The sequence below is a fragment of the Eptatretus burgeri genome, chromosome 12 (assembly GCF_056783735.1).
Source record: "Eptatretus burgeri isolate ZD-2024b chromosome 12, Ebu_testis_v1, whole genome shotgun sequence".
Taxonomy (NCBI): Eukaryota; Metazoa; Chordata; class Myxini; order Myxiniformes; family Myxinidae; genus Eptatretus; species Eptatretus burgeri.
The window spans coordinates 56,140,519-56,161,050 of NC_140972.1; the positions used below are offsets into that span (position 1 = coordinate 56,140,519).

The 20,532-nt window shown below is 45.7% G+C and overlaps 2 protein-coding genes across 3 annotated transcripts in view; one reads left to right on the forward strand and one right to left on the reverse strand.

The window, feature by feature from the left end:
* The window catches only part of NUP107 (nucleoporin 107), a 168,265-nt gene that overhangs the window by 31,511 nt on the left and 116,222 nt on the right, over positions 1-20,532 (forward strand). The gene's annotated exons all lie outside the window — the stretch shown is intronic.
* The window catches only part of GPAM (glycerol-3-phosphate acyltransferase, mitochondrial), a 304,531-nt gene continuing 297,850 nt past the window's right edge, over positions 13,852-20,532 (reverse strand). Inside the window, exon 22 of the mRNA XM_085848071.1 lies at positions 13,852-14,873. Within this exon, the coding sequence (XP_085704197.1) occupies positions 14,760-14,873 (114 nt within the window). The 3' untranslated portion in view covers positions 13,852-14,759. The remainder of the gene's footprint in view (positions 14,874-20,532) is intronic.

Here is a 20,532-nt window from a genome sequence, read left to right on the forward strand (position 1 = left end):
TAGTCGTCTCTGTTCTTCGTGGTTTCGTCGTCTCTGTTCTTCCTGTACTAGTCGTTTCTGTTCTTCGTGTACTCGTCGTTTCTGTTCTTCGTGTACTAGTCGTCTCTGTTCTTCGTGTACTAGTCGTCTCTGTTCTTCGTGTACTAGTCGTCTCTGTTCTTCGTGTACTAGTCGTCTCTGTTCTTCGTGTACTAGTCGTCTCTGTTCTTTGTGTACTAGTTGTCTCTGTTCTTTGTGTACTTGTCATCGTCTGTTCTTCCTGGTCGAGTCGTCTCTGTTCTTCCTGGTCTAGTCGTCTCTGTTCTTCCTGTTCAAGTCGTCTCTGTTCTTCCTGTTCAAGTCGTTTCTGTTCTTCCTGTTGTAGTCATCTCTGTTCTTCGTGTACTCGTCGTCTCTGTTCTTCGTGTTCAAGTCGTCTCTGTTCTTCCTGGCCTCGTCGTCGTCTGTTCTTCCTGGTCTAGTCGTCGTCTGTTCTTCCTGGTCTAGTCATCTCTGTTCTTCCTGGTCTTGTCGTCTCTGTTCTTCCTGTACTAGTCGTCTCTGTTCTTCCTGGTCTTGTCGTCTCTGTTCTTCCTGTACTAGTCGTCTCTGTTCTTCCTGGTCTAGTCATCTCTGTTCTTCCTGTTGTCGTCTTCTCTGTTCTTCCTGTACTAGTCGTCTGTGTTCTACCTGGTCCTGGTCTCTGTTCTTCCTGGTCTAGTCGTCTCTGTTCTTCCTGGTCTAGTCATCTCTGTTCTTCCTGTTCTCGTCGTCTCTTTTCTTCCTGTTCAAGTAGTCTCTGTTCTTCCTGGTCTAGTTGTCTCTGTTCTTCCTGGTCTAGTCGTCTCTGTTCTTCGTGTGCTAGTCGTCTGTGTTCTACCTGGTCTAGTCGTCTCTGTTCTTCCTGGCCTCGTCGTCGTCTGTTCTTCCTGGTCTAGTCGTCGTCTGTTCTTCCTGGTCGAGTCGTCTCTGTTCTTCCTGGTCGAGTCGTCTCTGTTCTTCCTGGTCTAGTCCTCTCTGTTCTTCCTGGTCTTGTCGTCTCTGTTCTTCCTGGTCTTGTCGTCTCTGTTCTTCCTGGTCTAGTCATCTCTGTTCTACCTGGTCTAGTCGTCTCTGTTCTTCCTGGTCTTGTCGTCTCTGTTCTTCCTGTTCATGTAGTGTCTGTTCTTCCTGTTCAAGTAGTCTCTGTTCTTCCTGGTCTAGTCGTCTCTGTTCTTCCTGGTCTAGTCGTATCTCTTCTACCTGTTCAAAGTCGTCTCTGTTCTTCCTATTGTCGTCGTCTCTGTTCTTCGTGTACTCGTCGTCTCTGTTCTTCGTGTTCAAGTCGTCTCTGTTCTTCGTGTATTAGTCGCCTCTGTTCTTCCTGGTCGTCGTCTCTGTTCTTCCTGTTTTAGTCGTCACTGTTCTTCCTGTTTTAGTCGTCTCTGTTCTTCCTGTACGAGTCGTCTCTGTTCTTCCTGGTCGAGTCGTCGTCTGTTCTTCCTGGTCGAGTCGTCGTCTGTTCTTCCTGGTCGAGTCGTCTCTGTTCTTCCTGGTCTTGTCGTCTCTGTTCTTCCTGGTCTAGTCGTCTCTGTTCTTCCTGGTCTAGTCGTCTCTGTTCTTCCTGGTCTAGTCGTCTCTGTTCTTCCTGGTCTAGTCGTCTCTGTTCTTCCTGGTCTAGTCGTCTCTGTTCCTCCTGTACGAGTCGTCTCTGTTCTTCCTGGTCTATTCGTCTCTGTTCTTCCTGGTCTATTCGTCTCTGTTCTTCCTGGTCTATTCGTCTCTGTTCTTCCTGGTCTATTCGTCTCTGTTCTTCCTGGTCTATTCGTCTCTGTTCTTCCTGGTCAAGTCGTCTCTGTTCTTCCTGATCTAGTCGTCTGTTCTTCCTGTTGTAGTCATCTCTGTTCTTCCTGGTCTTGTCATCTCTGTTCTTCCTGTTGTAGTCGTCTCTGTTCTTCGTGTACTAGTCGTCTCTGTTCTTCGTGTACTAGTCGTCTCTGTTCTTCCTGTACTAGTCGCTGTGTTCTACCTGGTCGAGTCGTCTCTGTTCTTCCTGGTCTCGTCGTCGTCTGTTCTTCCTGGTATAGTCGTCTCTGTTCTTCCTGGTTTAGTTGTCTCGCTTCTTCCTGTTGTAGTCGTCTCTGTTCTTCCTGTTGTAGTCGTCTCTGTTCTTCCTGGTCTCGTCGTCTCTGTTCTTCCTGGTCTCGTCGTCTCTGTTCTTCCTGTTCAAGTCGTCTCTGTTCTTCCTGGTCTAGTCGTCTCTGTTCTTCCTGGTCTAGTCGTCTCTGTTCTTCCTGGTCTCGTCGTCTCTGTTCTTCCTGGTCTCGTCGTCTCTGTTCTTCCTGGTCTCGTCGTCTCTGTTCTTCCTGGTCTAGTCGTCTCTGTTCTTCCTGTACTAGTCGTCTCTGTTCTTCCTGTTCTAGTCGTCTCTGTTCTTCCTGTTGTAGTCGTCTCTGTTCTTCCTGTTGTAGTCGTCTCTGTTCTTCCTGTTGTAGTCGTCTCTGTTCTTCCTGTTGTAGTCATCTCTGTTCTTCGTGTACTAGTCGTCTCTGTTCTTCGTGTACTAGTCGTCTCTGTTCTTCGAGTACTCGTCGTCTCTGTTCTTCCTGTACTGGTCGTCTGTGTTCTACCTGGTCTAGTCGTCTCTGTTCTTCCTGGTCTTGTCGTCTCTGTTCTTCCTGGTCTAGTCGTCTCTGTTCTTCCTGTACTCGTCGTCTGTGTTCTACCTGGTCTAGTCGTCTCTGTTCTTCCTGGTCTTGTCGTCTCTGTTCTTCCTGTTCATGTAGTGTCTGTTCTTCCTGGTCTAGTCGTCTCTGTTCTTCCTGGTCTTGTCGTCTCTGTTCTTCCTGGTCTAGTCGTCTCTGTTCTTCCTGGTCTAGTCGTCTCTGTTCTACCTGGTCTTGTCGTCTCTGTTCTTCCTGGTCTAGTCGTCTCTGTTCTTCCTGGTCTAGTCGTCTCTGTTCTTCCTGGTCTAGTCGTCTCTGTTCTTCCTGGTCTCGTCGTCTCTGTTCTTCCTGGTCTCGTCGTCTCTGTTCTTCCTGGTCTCGTCGTCTCTGTTCTTCGTGTACTAGTCGTCTCTGTTCTTTGTGTACTTGTCATCGTCTGTTCTTCCTGGTCTAGTCGTCTCTGTTCTTCCTGTACTAGTCGTCTCTGTTCTTCCTGTTCTAGTCGTCTCTGTTCTTCCTGTTGTAGTCGTCTCTGTTCTTCCTGTTGTAGTCGTCTCTGTTCTTCCTGTTGTAGTCGTCTCTGTTCTTCCTGTTGTAGTCGTCTCTGTTCTTCGTGTACTAGTCGTCTCTGTTCTTCGTGTACTAGTCGTCTCTGTTCTTCGAGTACTCGTCGTCTCTGTTCTTCCTGTACTGGTCGTCTGTGTTCTACCTGGTCTAGTCGTCTCTGTTCTTCCTGGTCTTGTCGTCTCTGTTCTTCCTGGTCTAGTCGTCTCTGTTCTTCCTGTACTCGTCGTCTGTGTTCTTCCTGTACTCGTCGTCTGTGTTCTACCTGGTCTAGTCGTCTCTGTTCTTCCTGGTCTTGTCGTCTCTGTTCTTCCTGTTCATGTAGTGTCTGTTCTTCCTGGTCTAGTCGTCTCTGTTCTTCCTGGTCTTGTCGTCTCTGTTCTTCCTGGTCTAGTCGTCTCTGTTCTTCCTGGTCTAGTCGTCTCTGTTCTTCCTGGTCTAGTCGTCTCTGTTCTTCCTATTGTCGTCGTCTCTGTTCTTCGTGTACTCGTCGTCTCTGTTCTTCGTTTTCAAGTCGTCTCTGTTCTTCGTGTTCAAGTCGTCTCTGTTCTTCCTGTTTTAGTCGTCACTGTTCTTCATGTTTTAGTAGTCTCTGTTCTTCCTGTACGAGTCGTCGTCTGTTCTTCCTGTTCGAGTCGTCGTCTGTTCTTCCTGGTCTAGTCGTCTCTGTTCTTCCTGGTCTTGTCGTCTCTGTTCTTCCTCGTCTAGTCGTCTCTGTTCTTCCTGGTCTAGTCGTCTCTGTTCTACCTGTTCAAAGTCGTCTCTGTTCTTCCTATTGTCGTCGTCTCTGTTCTTCGTGTACTCGTCGTCTCTGTTCTTCGTTTTCAAGTCGTCTCTGTTCTTCGTGTTCAAGTCGTCTCTGTTCTTCCTGTTTTAGTCGTCACTGTTCTTCATGTTTTCGTCGTCTCTGTTCTTCCTGTACGAGTCGTCGTCTGTTCTTCCTGTTCGAGTCGTCGTCTGTTCTTCCTGGTCGAGTCGTCTCTGTTCTTCCTGGTCTTGTCGTCTCTGTTCTTCCTCGTCTAGTCGTCTCTGTTCTTCCTGGTCTAGTCGTCTCTGTTCTTCCTGGTCTAGTCGTCTCTGTTCTTCCTGGTCTAGTCGTCTCTGTTCTTCCTGGTCGAGTCGTTGTCTGTTCTTCCTGGTCGAGTCGTTGTCTGTTCTTCCTGGTCGAGTCGTCTCTGTTCTTCCTGGTCTAGTCGTCTCTGTTCTTCCTGGTCTTGTCGTCTCTGTTCTTCCTGGTCTTGTCGTCTCTGTTCTTCCTGGTCTAGTCGTCTCTGTTCTTCCTGGTCTAGTCGTCTCTGTACTTCCTGTTGTAGTCGTCTCTCTTCTTCATGTACTAGTCGTCTCTGTTCTTCGTGTACTAGTCGTCTCTGTTCTTCCTGTTCTAGCCGTCTCTGTTCTTCGTGGTCTCGTCGTCTCTGTTCTTCCTGGTTTAGTCGTCTCTGTTCTTCGTGGTTTCGTCGTCTCTGTTCTTCCTGTACTAGTCGTTTCTGTTCTTCGTGTACTCGTCGTTTCTGTTCTTCGTGTACTCGTCGTCTCTGTTCTTCGTGTACTAGTCGTCTCTGTTCTTCGTGTACTAGTCGTCTCTGTTCTTCGTGTACTAGTCGTCTCTGTTCTTCGTGTACTAGTCGTCTCTGTTCTTCGTGTACTAGTCGTCTCTGTTCTTCGTGTACTAGTCGTCTCTGTTCTTCGTGTACTAGTCGTCTCTGTTCTTCGTGTACTAGTCGTCTCTGTTCTTCGTGTACTAGTCGTCTCTGTTCTTTGTGTACTTGTCATCGTCTGTTCTTCCTGGTCTAGTCGTCTCTGTTCTTCCTGGTCTAGTCGTCTCTGTTCTTCCTGGTCTAGTCGTCTCTGTTCTTCCTGTTGTAGTCGTCTGTTTTCTACCTGGTCTAGTCGTCTCTGTTCTTCCTGGTCTTGTCGTCTCTGTTCTTCCTGGTCTAGTCGTCTCTGTTCTTCCTGGTCGAGTCGTCTCTGTTCTTCCTGGTCTAGTCGTCTCTGTTCTTCCTGTTCAAGTCGTCTCTGTTCTTCCTGTTCAAGTCGTTTCTGTTCTTCCTGTTGTAGTCATCTCTGTTCTTCGTGTACTCGTCGTCTCTGTTCTTCGTGTTCAAGTCGTCTCTGTTCTTCCTGGCCTCGTCGTCGTCTGTTCTTCCTGGTCTAGTCGTCGTCTGTTCTTCCTGGTCGAGTCGTCTGTTCTTCCTGGTCGAGTCGTCTCTGTTCTTCCTGGTCTTGTCGTCTCTGTTCTTCCTGGTCTAGTCGTCTCTGTTCTTCCTGGTCTTGTCATCTCTGTTCTTCCTGGTCTAGTAGTCTCTGTTCTTCCTGTACTAGCCGTCTCTGTTCTTCGTGGTCTCGTCGTCTCTGTTCTTCCTGGTTTAGTCGTCTCTGTTCTTCGTGGTTTCGTCGTCTCTGTTCTTCCTGTACTAGTCGTTTCTGTTCTTCGTGTACTCGTCGTTTCTGTTCTTCGTGTACTAGTCGTCTCTGTTCTTCGTGTACTAGTCGTCTCTGTTCTTCGTGTACTAGTCGTCTCTGTTCTTCGTGGTTTCGTCGTCTCTGTTCTTCCTGTACTAGTCGTTTCTGTTCTTCATGTACTCGTCGTTTCTGTTCTTCGTGTACTAGTCGTCTCTGTTCTTCGTGTACTAGTCGTCTCTGTTCTTCGTGTACTAGTCGTCTCTGTTCTTCGTGTACTAGTTGTCTCTGTTCTTTGTGTACTTGTCATCGTCTGTTCTTCCTGGTCGAGTCGTCTCTGTTCTTCCTGGTCTAGTCGTCTCTGTTCTTCCTGTTCAAGTCGTCTCTGTTCTTCCTGTTCAAGTCGTTTCTGTTCTTCCTGTTGTAGTCATCTCTGTTCTTCGTGTACTCGTCGTCTCTGTTCTTCGTGTTCAAGTCGTCTCTGTTCTTCCTGGCGTCGTCGTCGTCTGTTCTTCCTGGTCTAGTCGTCGTCTGTTCTTCCTGGTCGAGTCGTCTCTGTTCTTCCTGTACTAGTCGTCTCTGTTCTTCCTGGTCTAGTCATCTCTGTTCTTCCTGGTCTAGTCATCTCTGTTCTTCCTGTTGTCGTCGTCTCTGTTCTTCCTGTACTAGTCGTCTGTGTTCTACCTGGTCTCGTCGTCTCTGTTCTTCCTGGTCTTGTCGTCTCTGTTCTTCCTGGTCTAGTCATCTCTGTTCTTCCTGGTCTTGTCGTCTCTGTTCTTCCTGTACTAGTCGTCTCTGTTCTTCCTGTTGTAGTCTTCTCTGTTCTTCCTGTACTAGTCGTCTGTGTTCTACCTGGTCCTGGTCTCTGTTCTTCCTGGTCTAGTCATCTCTGTTCTTCCTGGTCTAGTCATCTCTGTTCTTCCTGTTCTCGTCGTCTCTTTTCTTCCTGTTCAAGTAGTCTCTGTTCTTCCTGGTCTAGTTGTCTCTGTTCTTCCTGGTCTAGTCGTCTCTGTTCTTCCTGGTCTAGTCGTCTCTGTTCTACCTGGTCTAGTCGTCTCTGTTCTTCCTGGCCTCGTCGTCGTCTGTTCTTCCTGGTCTAGTCGTCGTCTGTTCTTCCTGGTCTAGTCCTCTCTGTTCTTCCTGGTCTTGTCGTCTCTGTTTTTCCTGTACTAGTCGTCTCTGTTCTTCCTGGTCTAGTCGTCTCTGTTCTACCTGGTCTAGTCGTCTCTGTTCTTCCTGGTCTTGTCGTCTCTGTTCTTCCTGTTCATGTAGTGTCTGTTCTTCCTGTTCAAGTAGTCTCTGTTCTTCCTGGTCTCGTCGTCTCTGTTCTTCCTGGTCTAGTCGTCTCTGTTCTACCTGGTCTTGTCGTCTCTGTTCTTCCTGTTCAGAGTCGTCTCTGTTCTTCCTATTGTCGTCGTCTCTGTTCTTCGTGTACTCGTCGTCTCTGTTCTTCGTGTTCAAGTCGTCTCTGTTCTTCGTGTATTAGTCGCCTCTGTTCTTCCTGGTCGAGTCGTCTCTGTTCTTCCTGTTTTAGTCGTCTCTGTTCTTCCTGTACGAGTCGTCTCTGTTCTTCCTGGTCGAGTCGTCGTCTCTTCTTCCTGGTCGAGTCGTCGTCTGTTCTTCCTGGTCGAGTCGTCTCTGTTCTTCCTGGTCTTGTCGTCTCTGTTCTTCCTGGTCTAGTCGTCTCTGTTCTTCCTGGTCTAGTCGTCTCTGTTCTTCCTGGTCTAGTCGTCTGTTCTTCCTGGTCTAGTCGTCTCTGTTCCTCCTGTACGAGTCGTCTCTGTTCTTCCTGGTCTATTCGTCTCTGTTCTTCCTGGTCTATTCGTCTCTGTTCTTCCTGGTCTATTCGTCTCTGTTCTTCCTGGTCAAGTCGTCTCTGTTCTTCCTGATCTAGTCGTCTGTTCTTCCTGTTGTAGTCATCTCTGTTCTTCCTGGTCTAGTCATCTCTGTTCTTCCTGTTGTAGTCGTCTCTGTTCTTCGTGTACTAGTCGTCTCTGTTCTTCGTGTACTAGTCGTCTCTGTTCTTCGTGTACAAGTCGTCTCTGTTCTTCGTGTACTCGTCGTCTCTGTTCTTCGTGTACTAGTCGCTGTGTTCTACCTGGTCGAGTCGTCTCTGTTCTTCCTGGTCTCGTCATCGTCTGTTCTTCCTGGTATAGTCGTCTCTGTTCTTCCTGGTTTAGTCGTCTCGCTTCTTCCTGTTGTAGTCGTCTCTGTTCTTCCTGTTGTAGTCGTCTCTGTCCTTCCTGGTCTAGTCGTCTCTGTCCTTCCTGGTCTAGTCGTCTCTGTTCTTCCTGGTCTAGTCGTCTCTGTTCTTCCTCTTCTAGTCGTCTCTGTTCTTCTTGGTCAAGTCGTCTCTGTTCTTCCTGATCTAGTCGTCTGTTCTTCCTGTTGTAGTCATCTCTGTTCTTCCTGTTGTAGTCGTCTCTGTTCTTCGTGTACTAGTCGTCTCTGTTCTTCGTGTACTAGTCGTCTCTGTTCTTCCTGTACTAGTCGCTGTGTTCTACCTGGTCGAGTCGTCTCTGTTCTTCCTGGTCTCGTCGTCGTCTGTTCTTCCTGGTTTAGTTGTCTCGCTTCTTCCTGTTGTAGTCGTCTCTGTTCTTCCTGTTGTAGTCGTCTCTGTTCTTCCTGGTCTCGTCGTCTCTGTTCTTCCTGGTCTCGTCGTCTCTGTTCTTCCTGGTCTCGTCGTCTCTGTTCTTCCTGGTCTCGTCGTCTCTGTTCTACCTGGTCTAGTCGTCTCTGTTCTTCCTGGTCTTGTCGTCTCTGTTCTTCCTGTTCAAGTAGTCTCTGTTCTTCCTGGTCTAGTCGTCTCTGTTCTTCCTGTACTCGTCGTCTGTGTTCTACCTGGTCTAGTCGTCTCTGTTCTTCCTGGTCTTGTCGTCTCTGTTCTTCCTGTTCATGTCGTCTCTGTTCTTCCTGGTCTCGTCGTCTCTGTTCTTCCTGGTCTCGTCGTCTCTGTTCTACCTGGTCTAGTCGTCTCTGTTCTTCCTGGTCTTGTCGTCTCTGTTCTTCCTGTTCAAGTAGTCTCTGTTCTTCCTGGTCTAGTCGTCTCTGTTCTTCCTGTACTCGTCGTCTGTGTTCTACCTGGTCTAGTCGTCTCTGTTCTTCCTGGTCTTGTCGTCTCTGTTCTTCCTGGTCTAGTCGTCTCTGTTCTTCCTGGTCTAGTCGTCTCTGTTCTACCTGGTCTTGTCGTCTCTGTTCTTCCTGTTCAAAGTCGTCTCTGTTCTTCCTATTGTCGTCGTCTCTGTTCTTCGTGTACTCGTCGTCTCTGTTCTTCGTTTTCAAGTCGTCTCTGTTCTTCGTGTTCAAGTCGTCTCTGTTCTTCGTGTATTAGTCGCCTCTGTTCTTCCTGGTCGAGTCGTCTCTGTTCTTCCTGGTCGAGTCGTCTCTGTTCTTCCTGTTTTAGTCGTCACTGTTCTTCCTGTTTTAGTCGTCACTGTTCTTCCTGTTTTAGTCGTCTCTGTTCTTCCTGTACGAGTCGTCATCTGTTCTTCCTGGTCGAGTCGTCGTCTGTTCTTCCTGGTCTAGTCGTCGTCTGTTCTTCCTGGTCTAGTCGTCGTCTGTTCTTCCTGGTCTTGTCGTCTCTGTTCTTCCTCGTCTAGTCGTCTCTGTTCTTCCTGGTCTAGTCGTCTCTGTTCTTCCTGGTCTAGTCGTCTCTGTTCTTCCTGGTCTAGTCGTCTCTGTTCTTCCTGGTCTAGTCGTCTCTGTTCTTCCTGGTCTAGTCGTCTCTGTTCTTCCTGGTCTAGTCGTCTCTGTTCTTCCTGGTCGAGTCGTCTCTGTTCTTCCTGGTCGAGTCGTCTCTGTTCTTCCTGGTCGAGTCGTCTCTGTTCTTCCTGGTCGAGTCGTCTCTGTTCTTCCTGGTCGAGTCGTCTCTGTTCTTCCTGGTCTTGTCGTCTCTGTTCTTCCTGGTCTTGTCGTCTCTGTTCTTCCTGGTCCAGTCGTCTCTGTTCTTCCTGGTCCAGTCGTCTCTGTTCTTCCTGGTCTAGTCGTCTCTGTTCTTCCTGGTCGAGTCGTCGTCTGTTCTTCCTGGTCGAGTCGTCTCTGTTCTTCCTGGTCGAGTCGTCTCTGTTCTTCCTGGTCTTGTCGTCTCTGTTCTTCCTGTTGTAGTCGTCTCTGTTCTTCATGTACTAGTCGTCTCTGTTCTTCGTGTACTAGTCGTCTCTGTTCTTCGTGTACTAGTCGTCTCTGTTCTTCCTGTTCTAGTAGTCTCTGTTCTTCCTGTACTTGCCGTCTCTGTTCTTCGTGGTCTCGTCGTCTCTGTTCTTCCTGGTTTAGTCGTCTCTGTTCTTCGTGGTCTCGTCGTCTCTGTTCTTCCTGTACTAGTCGTTTCTGTTATTCGTGTACTCGTCGTTTCTGTTCTTCGTGTACTAGTCGTCTCTGTTCTTCGTGTACTAGTCGTCTCTGTTCTTCGTGTACTTGTCGTCTCTGTTCTTCGTGTACTAGTCGTCTCTGTTCTTCGTGTACTAGTCGTCTCTGTTCTTCGTGTACTAGTCGTCTCTGTTCTTCGTGTACTAGTCGTCTCTGTTCTTCGTGTACTAGTCGTCTCTGTTCTTCGTGTACTAGTCGTCTCTGTTCTTCGTGTACTAGTCGTCTCTGTTCTTTGTGTACTTGTCATCGTCTGTTCTTCCTGGTCTAGTCGTCTCTGTTCTTCCTGGTCTAGTCGTCTCTGTTCTTCCTGGTCTAGTCGTCTCTGTTCTTCCTGTTGTAGTCGTCTCTGTTCTTCCTGTTGTAGTCGTCTGTGTTCTACCTGGTCTAGTCGTCTCTGTTCTTCCTGGTCTTGTCGTCTCTGTTCTTCCTGGTCTTGTCGTCTCTGTTCTTCCTGGTCTAGTCGTCTCTGTTCTTCCTGGTCTAGTCGTCTCTGTTCTTCCTGGTCGAGTCGTCTCTGTTCTTCCTGGTCTAGTCGTCTCTGTTCTTCCTGGTCTAGTCGTCTCTGTTCTTCCTGTTCAAGTCGTTTCTGTTCTTCCTGTTGTAGTCATCTCTGTTCTTCGTGTACTCGTCGTCTCTGTTCTTCGTGTTCAAGTCGTCTCTGTTCTTCCTGGCCTCGTCGTCGTCTGTTCTTCCTGGTCTAGTCGTCGTCTGTTCTTCCTGGTCGAGTCGTCTGTTCTTCCTGGTCTAGTCCTCTCTGTTCTTCCTGGTCTTGTCGTCTCTGTTCTTCCTGTACTAGTCGTCTCTGTTCTTCCTGGTCTAGTCATCTCTGTTCTTCCTGTTGTAGTCGTCTCTGTTCTTCCTGTACTAGTCGTCTGTGTTCTACCTGGTCTCGTCGTCTCTGTTCTTCCTGGTCTTGTCGTCTCTGTTCTTCCTGGTCTAGTCATCTCTGTTCTTCCTGGTCTTGTCGTCTCTGTTCTTCCTGTACTAGTCGTCTCTGTTCTTCCTGGTCTAGTCATCTCTGTTCTTCCTGTTGTAGTCTTCTCTGTTCTTCCTGTACTAGTCGTCTGTGTTCTACCTGGTCCTGGTCTCTGTTCTTCCTGGTCTAGTCGTCTCTGTTCTTCCTGGTCGAGTCATCTCTGTTCTTCCTGTTCTCGTCGTCTCTTTTCTTCCTGTTCAAGTAGTCTCTGTTCTTCCTGGTCTAGTCGTCTCTGTTCTTCCTGGTCTAGTCGTCTGTGTTCTTCGTGTGCTAGTCGTCTGTGTTCTACCTGGTCTAGTCGTCTCTGTTCTTCCTGGCCTCGTCGTCGTCTGTTCTTCCTGGTCTAGTCGTCGTCTGTTCTTCCTGGTCGAGTCGTCTCTGTTCTTCCTGGTCTAGTCCTCTCTGTTCTTCCTGGTCTCGTCCTCTCTGTTCTTCCTGGTCTTGTCGTCTCTGTTCTTCCTGTACTAGTCGTCTCTGTTCTTCCTGGTCTAGTCATCTCTGTTCTTCCTGTTGTAGTCGTCTCTGTTCTTCCTGTACTAGTCGTGTGTTCTACCTGGTCTCGTCGTCTCTGTTCTTCCTGGTCTTGTCGTCTCTGTTCTTCCTGTTCAAGTAGTCTCTGTTCTTCCTGGTCTAGTCGTCTCTGTTCTTCCTGGTCTAGTCGTCTCTGTTCTTCCTGGTCTAGTCGTCTCTGTTCTTCCTGGTCTAGTCATCTCTGTTCTTCCTGTTGTAGTCGTCTCTTTTCTTCCTGTTCAAGTAGTCTCTGTTCTTCCTGGTCTAGTCGTCTGTTCTTCCTGGTCTAGTCGTCTCTGTTCTTCGTGTGCTAGTCGTCTGTGTTCTACCTGGTCTAGTCGTCTGTTCTTCCTGGTCTTGTCGTCTCTGTTCTTCCTGTTCAAGTCATCTCTGTTCTTCCTGGTCTACTCGTCTCTGTTCTTCCTGGTCTCGTCGTCTCTGTTCTTCCTGGTCTAGTCATCTGTTCTTCCTGTTGTAGTCGTCTCTGTTCTTCATGTACTCGTTGTCTCTGTTCTTCGTGTACTAGTCGTCTGTTCTTCCTGTTCTAGTCGTCTCTGTTCTTCCTGTTGTAGTCGTCTCTGTTCTTCCTGGTCTCGTCGTCATCTGTTCTTCCTGGTCTAGTCGTCTCTGTTCTTCCTGGTCTCGTCGTCTCTATTCTTCCTGTTGTAGTCGTTTCTGTTCTTCCTGGTCTCGTCGTCTCTGTTCTTCCTGTTCTATTCGTTTCTGCTTCTCCTGTTCGAGTCGTTTCTGCTTTTCCTGTTCGAGTCGTTTCTGCTTTTCCTGTTCCAGTCGGGTGTGGTTTTCCTGTTCCATTCGTGGCTGTTCTTCTTGCTCTCGTCGTTTTTCCTGTAAATCCTCTTCAAATTTCAACTCAATCGGATGAAAATTGAGGATTTTAGAAATACCACCTTAGTTGTTGACCTCGAGCCGATGTTGACCTTTTGACATTTTGAACTCAAAAGCAATAGGCTTCTTCCTTATGACAAACTCTACCATGTGGTGAAGTTTTGTGAAGATGTGTTTAAAATTGTGACCTGCAGGCGAAACAGACAAACAAAGAGACAGAATAACAAAATCGACAAACCAGTACACTTGAAAAATATTAGATTTTGCAAATAACAGACAAAAGGGTGAAAACATAACCTCCTTCACCTTCGGTGGCAAATGTAAAAACGGGGTAAGAACAACCCAATGTGTTGTTTAAGAACACTTATTTTCGGCAAACAACACCGTTTTTGCATGAATTGGGTTTCATATGTAAAATGTATTATTTTGCTTAAAACAAGTAAAAATACACACCATTTGATGAAAAACATATTTTGCTTTAGATTAGTAATTTGAAACAATAAACAGTTCCAGAACAAACTAATGTGATGATAAAAATGCTTATTTTAAGCAAACAAGACTGTTTTTGCATGAATCAGGTTTATTGTGTAAAATTAATTTTGCTCAGAACAAGCTAAGATACACAATATTTGAGGAAAAAGATGCATTTCTGCTTTACTATAATGATTTGGAAGAACAAGCAGGGTCAGAACAACCTGATGTGATGGACGAACGGACAGCCATCCTCATCTTATATACACGATAAATATAGAATTACAGATGTCATGTTTAGTCCTATCACTCGCTGATTAATAATCACTGAAATTCTCGTATCCGGATCTGTATCTTCAAAAAAATTGAATCGTTTCATCCTCGTCACACACCCATCCCATCCACCATATTTCGTCTGAATGTGTCCACACCATTTTGAGATATCCTGCTCACAAAGACAGATTAGAGACAGAAAAGACAGACAGACAGACAGGGGTGAAAACATACCCTTCATCCACTTTCGGCATCTAAGGTAATGATCCCACTGGTTTTTTTTTGCAAAGGCAGGCATTTGGGTCGTTTCTTGGACCAAAGTCCCTATAATTGACCCTGAACCAACATAAACATGGAGGGTCAGGATTTGGCCACTACAAACTGTACAATATGGCCTTGTACAGTGTCTATCTGGACTGGCTCCGACAATGCCCACCCCCCCCCTCGGACAAAGACAAAACTGATAGACCTGCTGATTTGGGGTACTTGGGAGGGTCACATTTTTTAAAATTTAAATTTGATAAAGTTTCCTCTGGTAGTCCAGCTTCAAGGAAATCCTGCAACCTTAGTGGCAAATGTAGTTCAGATTAGTTTCAAACCAGTAAATCTTTGTATTCGCATTTGCAGACAGCTGTGGTAAATAAGTTAGAGCTCTGGCTTACAGTCATTAAAGACACGTGTATAAGTACATTGTTATTTTTACCTCTAATTTTCAGGTGTCAAGGGTGAGGCTGTTGTGGGTTGGTCTTCATGACCCATGAAGCCAAAATGAAGACACACTTTCCATGAAAGGCACATGTTAAACAGTCAGGAACAGCTGGATAAACTTTTGTTTATTTATTTATTCATTCATTTTGAACTCTCAAAGAGAATTAACTTTACAACCAATCCAAAAAACGTTTTTATGTCACTAGTGGTTTGCAAAATAGTGGAACTGCTTTGATTTCATGAATCAAAGGGTAACTCTCAGCTCAAAGGTTGAACAGAGAAGCATTTCTCGCCAAGTAACAAAACTTAACTGATCGTGGTAAACAAATTGTGAGCGACTTGGCTTTACAAATAAAAACAAACTAGTGGTTTATGAACTGTTAAGCGAGACAGTTAACAAGGTGCATATTCAATCAGGCACAACAAAATGCATGCGTGACCGAACATATTACACAGTCAAATGAAAAATGTGCAAAATTTGCAAAAATTAAAATTTTTACCAATAAAAGTAAAATATAAAATCAAATGGATGGAATTGCTTCCAAAGCCAAAATAGGAACAAACCGAAAAGTTAAGAAAAATATCTGCCAACAAAAACAAAAAAACAACTTAGATATACCAGGGACCTTTTGAACAGCAATCTTACCATGCTTTTAAGCCTCACCCATTCCACAAAGGAAGAGAGAGAGGCATTTGTAATCCACCCAAGTTGGTGAGTGTGTGAGTCCACATGCAGATCTGCCTTAATATAGATCATTCATTCTCAGTATCTTCGTGTAATCTATATGCTCCGGCAATGCTCTGAATTGTTAAATGCTCGGTCTTTATTCACCGATTTATCGCATGAAAAATAAACTTTACGATATACATTTTAAAAGTTTTCAATCACGTCCGTCATATTTCAAGAATCAAGATGAAGTGTATTTTTTACTTACAAGCAATGGATTGTTTTTACCCTTGTGCATAAGGCAGCATTAGAAGTTGAATTTTTATTATCTTTCAAGTCACGTCAGCAATAGGTACTAAGAGGCAAATAGTGAGATGAAGTCAGCTAGCCGTTGTTTCCTGGTAGGCAGCATCATGATGTCAGACATGCTGAGCAGCTTCGTATCCATTCCTTGGCTCTCCTGCAGCACCTGCAAAACACAAGGCATTTAGTGATGCAACCAAACAGAATGCTCAGCCATATCTTAAAGATGATATGGCAAACACATTTCATTGTATCAATTGTCACTATGACTAATTTTTAACAGCACAATTATTCCCACCTTCTTGTGGGGTCGGCCGGGGAAAGTTTGCCAAAGCGTTTTCATGAACCAGCTCATCAGTCCTGATGTTCGACTGAAAGTGATTAGGGCAAGAATTTGGAATTTCTTGAGGGTGCTGGCGATATGGTGCTTACTCTTCATGAAAGACACCAAAGGATCTTTAACATCCACAAACAAGTGATGGATGGATTGGATCTTTAACATCCACAAACATGGGATCTCTGCATAACATCCTTCCAATGACTGGAACACATTGATGCCTTCCATCAGAGACTCGTGTTTAAGGAGCACGATTTCTCTCATCAATTTTTGCTTGTGGGGGGGTTGTTGATCGCGCACCTGTAAAAAATAAAAAGAGAAAGAAGACGCAGAATAGGGAGTACAGGTATCCCCCGCTTAAGGGGCTGTCACACGTTGACGTTTTAGCCAGCATATGGCAAAGTATCAAAATGTATGTAAAACGCTGGCGTACGCTGAACTATTGATGTTTTTTTTTTTTTTTAAGTTTTTGGTGTATTAATAACGAGTTGGACGTATGGATAACGTATTAGTAACGTACACAGAACGTTTCGATAACTTATAGATAACATACCAACGTATGCAGAGCGCGGCAGCGTATCGCCGACGATCACGTGGCGTAGCCTATTAAAAGGCTGCCGCTCGACGATTAAAATCATAACCGCACTAGACATCGAAGTGTAAAGGCCCTGTCACACCTTGACGTTTTAGCCAGCGTATGCCGACGTATGAAAAATTTGCCGAATACGCTGGCACACGTCGAATACGTCATGGTTTGTTTTGTATACGTTAAGAGCACGCTGAAGCACGCTGGCATACGTCGTAGTACGCCGAGCACGTCGACAAATTTTAAGCATGCTCAAAATTTTTCGACGTATGCCAGCATATGACTCGCACGTTCCGCATACGCTGGCCATAAGTTGTAGGCACGTTATGCGATCGTTGACACACATCGACACGCGTTACTTGTAAGTTACTCATAAGTCGAAATACGTCGAGGTAATGTTTAGCGTACCCGAAACTTATTTCGAACCTATGAGTAACGTGCTTTGAACCTATGTGTAACATATCTCCAACACACATTGACGTATGTAGACGTATTTGTTTGACGTCTTCCGGACGACCACAGAACTTACTGAACATGTTTCTAACTTACAGCTACTGTATAATGGCGTATTGGCAGCGTTAAGGGGAATTGGTATATAAAAATGGGCTTCACAGAAGGAACCCGGCAGTGTTTCAGACTCCATGGTGAGTACATGTCCATGTCAGTTGTATCAGTAGTAGTTGGTGAGTGTGTCATTAGTAGTAGTAGGTGAGTGTGATGAGGAGGGTGTGGGTGATGATGGATCCTCCTTGCGTCCGCGTCCACGGCTACGGCCAGGAGACTTCTTTTGCAGCATTCTTCGAAGTTTTCTTTGGCTTTTTTTTTCATGTTTTTCTACGCTGAACTATTGATGTTTTTTTAAGTTTTTGGCATATTCATAACGAGTTGGACAAATGCATAATGTATTAGTAACGTCGACAGAATGTTTCGAAAACTTATAGATAACTTATACCAACGAATGCTTCGCGTGTTGTCGGAGTTCACAACGTATGCCCAACGATAGTCTAACGTATGCATAGCGTGAGGCAGCGTATCGTCGACGATCGCGTGGTGTCGGCTATTCATAGGCTGCCGCTCAACGATTTAAATCATAACCGCACGAGAAATCAAAGTGTCAACATCACCGTCATGCCAAAGAAAAAAAGAAAAAAAAAATAACATGGAGTCTGGAACACTGACTGGTTCCTCCTGTGAAGCCCATTTTTATATACCAATTCCCCTTAACGCTGCCAATACGCCATTATATGGTAGCTGTAAGTTCGAAACACGTTCAGTAAGTTCTGTGGTCATCCGGAAGACGTCAAATACGTCTACATACGTCAATATGCGTTGGAGATACGTTACACATAGGTTCAAAGCACGTTACTCATAGGTTAGAAATAAGTTTCAGGTACGCTAAACATTACCTCGACGTGTTTCGACTTATGAGTAACTTACAAGTAACGTGTCGACGTGGGTCAATGATTGCGTTACGTGCCTACAACTTATGGCCAGCATATGCGGAACGTGCGAGTCATACGCTGGCATACGTCGAAAAATTTTGAGCATGTTAAAATTTGTCGACGAGCTCGGCGTACTACGACGTCTGCCAGCGTGCTTCAGCGTGCTCTTAACGTATACACAGGACCATGCAGTAATTTTGAGTCGTTTCGTTTTCTCTGGTTCTTCGTTTGTTTCTCAGCTTTGCCTACTTCATATTAAAGTTAATTTAGTTGCAACACTTACCAAAACGATCTTGAGTGCACGTTTTTGTACAGCAGTTGGAGGTGGTGGAGGAGATGGTTATTTTTAACCCTTTCATTCTGAAAAGTTAATTCCCCATTGAATAGTAGTTATTCGTGGGGGGGGGGGGGGACGCATTGTTCTGATCATCACCATGCCATGAAAGTGACAATGCACAATCACCATGACACTGTGACTGACGGTTCCTTTCATTGTAGTGAATGAACACCTTCATTAAGGGATTCATTAGGGAGGATGTCGGAAAGATCAAGCTGCGGTGCATCCTTTGGGAATGTCAAGATCTCGGACCTTGATTTTGCAGATGATGCAGTCATCTTTGCGGAGACTTTAGACATCCTTTTGGGGGACCTCGAGGTGCTGAATGAGGAGTCGGAGTCGCTGGGATTACGGGTTTCTTGGGTCAAAACTAAGATCCAGGCTTTCGGTGACATCTTGGATGCTGTTGTCCTGTCTGTGTCTGCTTGTGGTGAGGATGTTGAGGTCGTGGAGAGATTCACTTACCTTGGCAATGATATTCATGTCTCTGCTGGCTGTGAGTCAGAGGTCAATGGACGTCTGGGTCGGGCCTGGGGAGTCATGGATTCACTGGATCATGTGGTGTGGCGCTGCCAGTACCTGTGCGGGAGGACGAAAGTCCGAGTCTTCAGGTCCTTGGTACTTCCAGTCTTGCTCTATGGATGCGAGACTTGGACTCTGACCAAGGATCTGAGACGGAGACTTAATTCCTTTGGTATCAGGTCTCTTCAGAGAATCCTTGGCTATCGCTGGTCAGATTTTGTGTCCAATGAGCGGTTGCTGAGAGAGACTCGGATGAGATTTGTTACCTGCATAGTCCGTGAGCGTCAGTTGCGGCTGTATGGACATGTGGCTCGTTTTCCTGACACTGATCCTGCTTAACAGATTCTCTCAGCGAGGGAGTCTCATGAGTGGAGGAGGCCAGTGGGCCAACCACGTGCCTCGTGGTTGCAGCAGGTTGACCATCATCTCAAGGGGATGGGCCTGGCATCTGCCTGGGGGATGGCCAGACGGAGGCCCCTGGAGTACCGGCGGAAAGTGGACGCAACGACACGCTGTTCTGGCACATGCTCCCATACCTGACCTGATTAAGGGATGAATAGTCTGAAATGAAAACATTGGTTGTAGTGTACCTTTGCAATGCGAACCTTCATTAAGGGCCCTGTTACACCTTGACGTTTTAGCCAGCCATGGCAACGTATAAAAATGTATGTAAAACGTTGGCATACGCTGAAATTAATGTTTTTTTTTAAGTTTTGGGCGTATTCATAACGTGTTGGTCGTATGCATAACATATTAGTCACGGGCACAGAACGTTTTGTTGTGTTATTGATAACTTTTACCAACGAATGCTTAGCCTGTTGTCGGCGTTCACAACCTATGCCCAACGATAGTTTAACTTACGCATAGCGCGCTAAACGTATCGCCGGCGAACTCGTGGCGTAGCCTGTTAAGAACCTGCCAGATGCCGATTTAAATCATAACCGCCTGAAAATTGGAAGCGTCAACATCGCAGTCACACCTTGACGATTTTTCCAGCGTATGCCGGCCTATGAAAAATGTGTCTAAAACGCTAGGCGCACGTCAAATACGGTATAGGTAAGTTGTGTATACGTTAAGAGTAGGCTGGAAAACAATGAAGTACGCTGTCATATTACGTGGTACGTGTAATACGTCGTGAAATTTCAAGCATACTGAAAATTTTACGACGTACTCGGCGTATGGCTAACATGTTCCGCATGCGTTGTCATATGTTCCTGGCACGCTCCGCGATAGTTTACACACGACGGACACACGTTACTTGTAGGATACTCATAAGTCGAAACACGTCAAGGTAATATTTAACATTCCCGCAACCTAATTTTCAACCAATGGGTAACGTCCTTTTAACCTATGAGTAGCGTGCTCTGAACCTATGTTTAACGTGCTTGAATCCTATGAGTAACGTGCATTGAACCTATTTGTAACTTGCCTTGAACCAATGACTAGCGTGCTATGAACCTATGAGTAACGTGCGTTTAACCTATGTGTAGCATGCTTTGAACCTAAGTATATCGTGATTCTAACCTTTGAGTAACATGCTATGAACCTATTTGTAACGTATCTAAAACGCACATTGGCGTATGTAGACGAATTAGATTGACGTCTTCCGGACGACCACAGCACTTATTGAACGTGTTTCTAACATCTACCGTATAATGGCATATTGGCAGCGTTAAGGGGAATTGGTATATACAAATGGGCTTCACAAGAGGAACCCATCATTGTTCCAGACTCCATGTTGAGTAGATGTCAATGGCAGTAGTATTAGTAGTAGTAATACTATTAGTAGTAGTTGGTGTGCGTGACAGTCGTAGTAGTAGTAGTTGTAGTAGTAGCATTGGTAGTAGTAGTATGTGAGCGTGATGGGGAGGGTGTGGGTGATGATGGATCCTCTTATCGTCCACGAATAGGAGACAACTTTGCACCATTGTTCGATGTTCTTTTCGGCTAATTTTTTTTCCTCATTCCGACGATGAAATTTTTCTTTGTTTTACTTTTTAAAGTATTAAAAACGACTTTGACAAATGCATAATGTACAAGTAATGAACACAGAACGCTTCGATAACTTATAGATAAGTTATAGCAACGATTGTTTAGCGTGTTTTCGGCGTCCACAACCTATGCCCAACGATAGTCTAGCGTATGCATAGCGTAATAATTCCCAAGCACGTTATTCATAGGTTATAAATAAGTCACGGGTACCCAAACATTACTTTGATGTGTTTTGACGTATGAGGAACTTTCAAGTAGAGTGTTGTGAACAACGTTCGTGTAGCGTGCTTACAAAACATTACTCATAGGTTAGAAATAAGTTTCGGGTACGCGAATGTTACCCCTACGTGTTTCGACTTATGAGTAACTTACAATTAACGTGTCAACGATCGCATAACGTGCCTACAACTTATGGCCAGCACAGCAGAACGTGCGAGCCAAACGCCGAGTTCGTCGTAAAATTTCAAGCATGCAAAATTTTTTGGACAACCAAAAAGTACAACGTTTTAAACCAGCGTAATACGACCTATGGTAGTGTTTTTCAGCGTGCACCTAACGTACACATAACGTACCCATAACGTATTCGATGTGTGCCAGCGGTTTAGACAA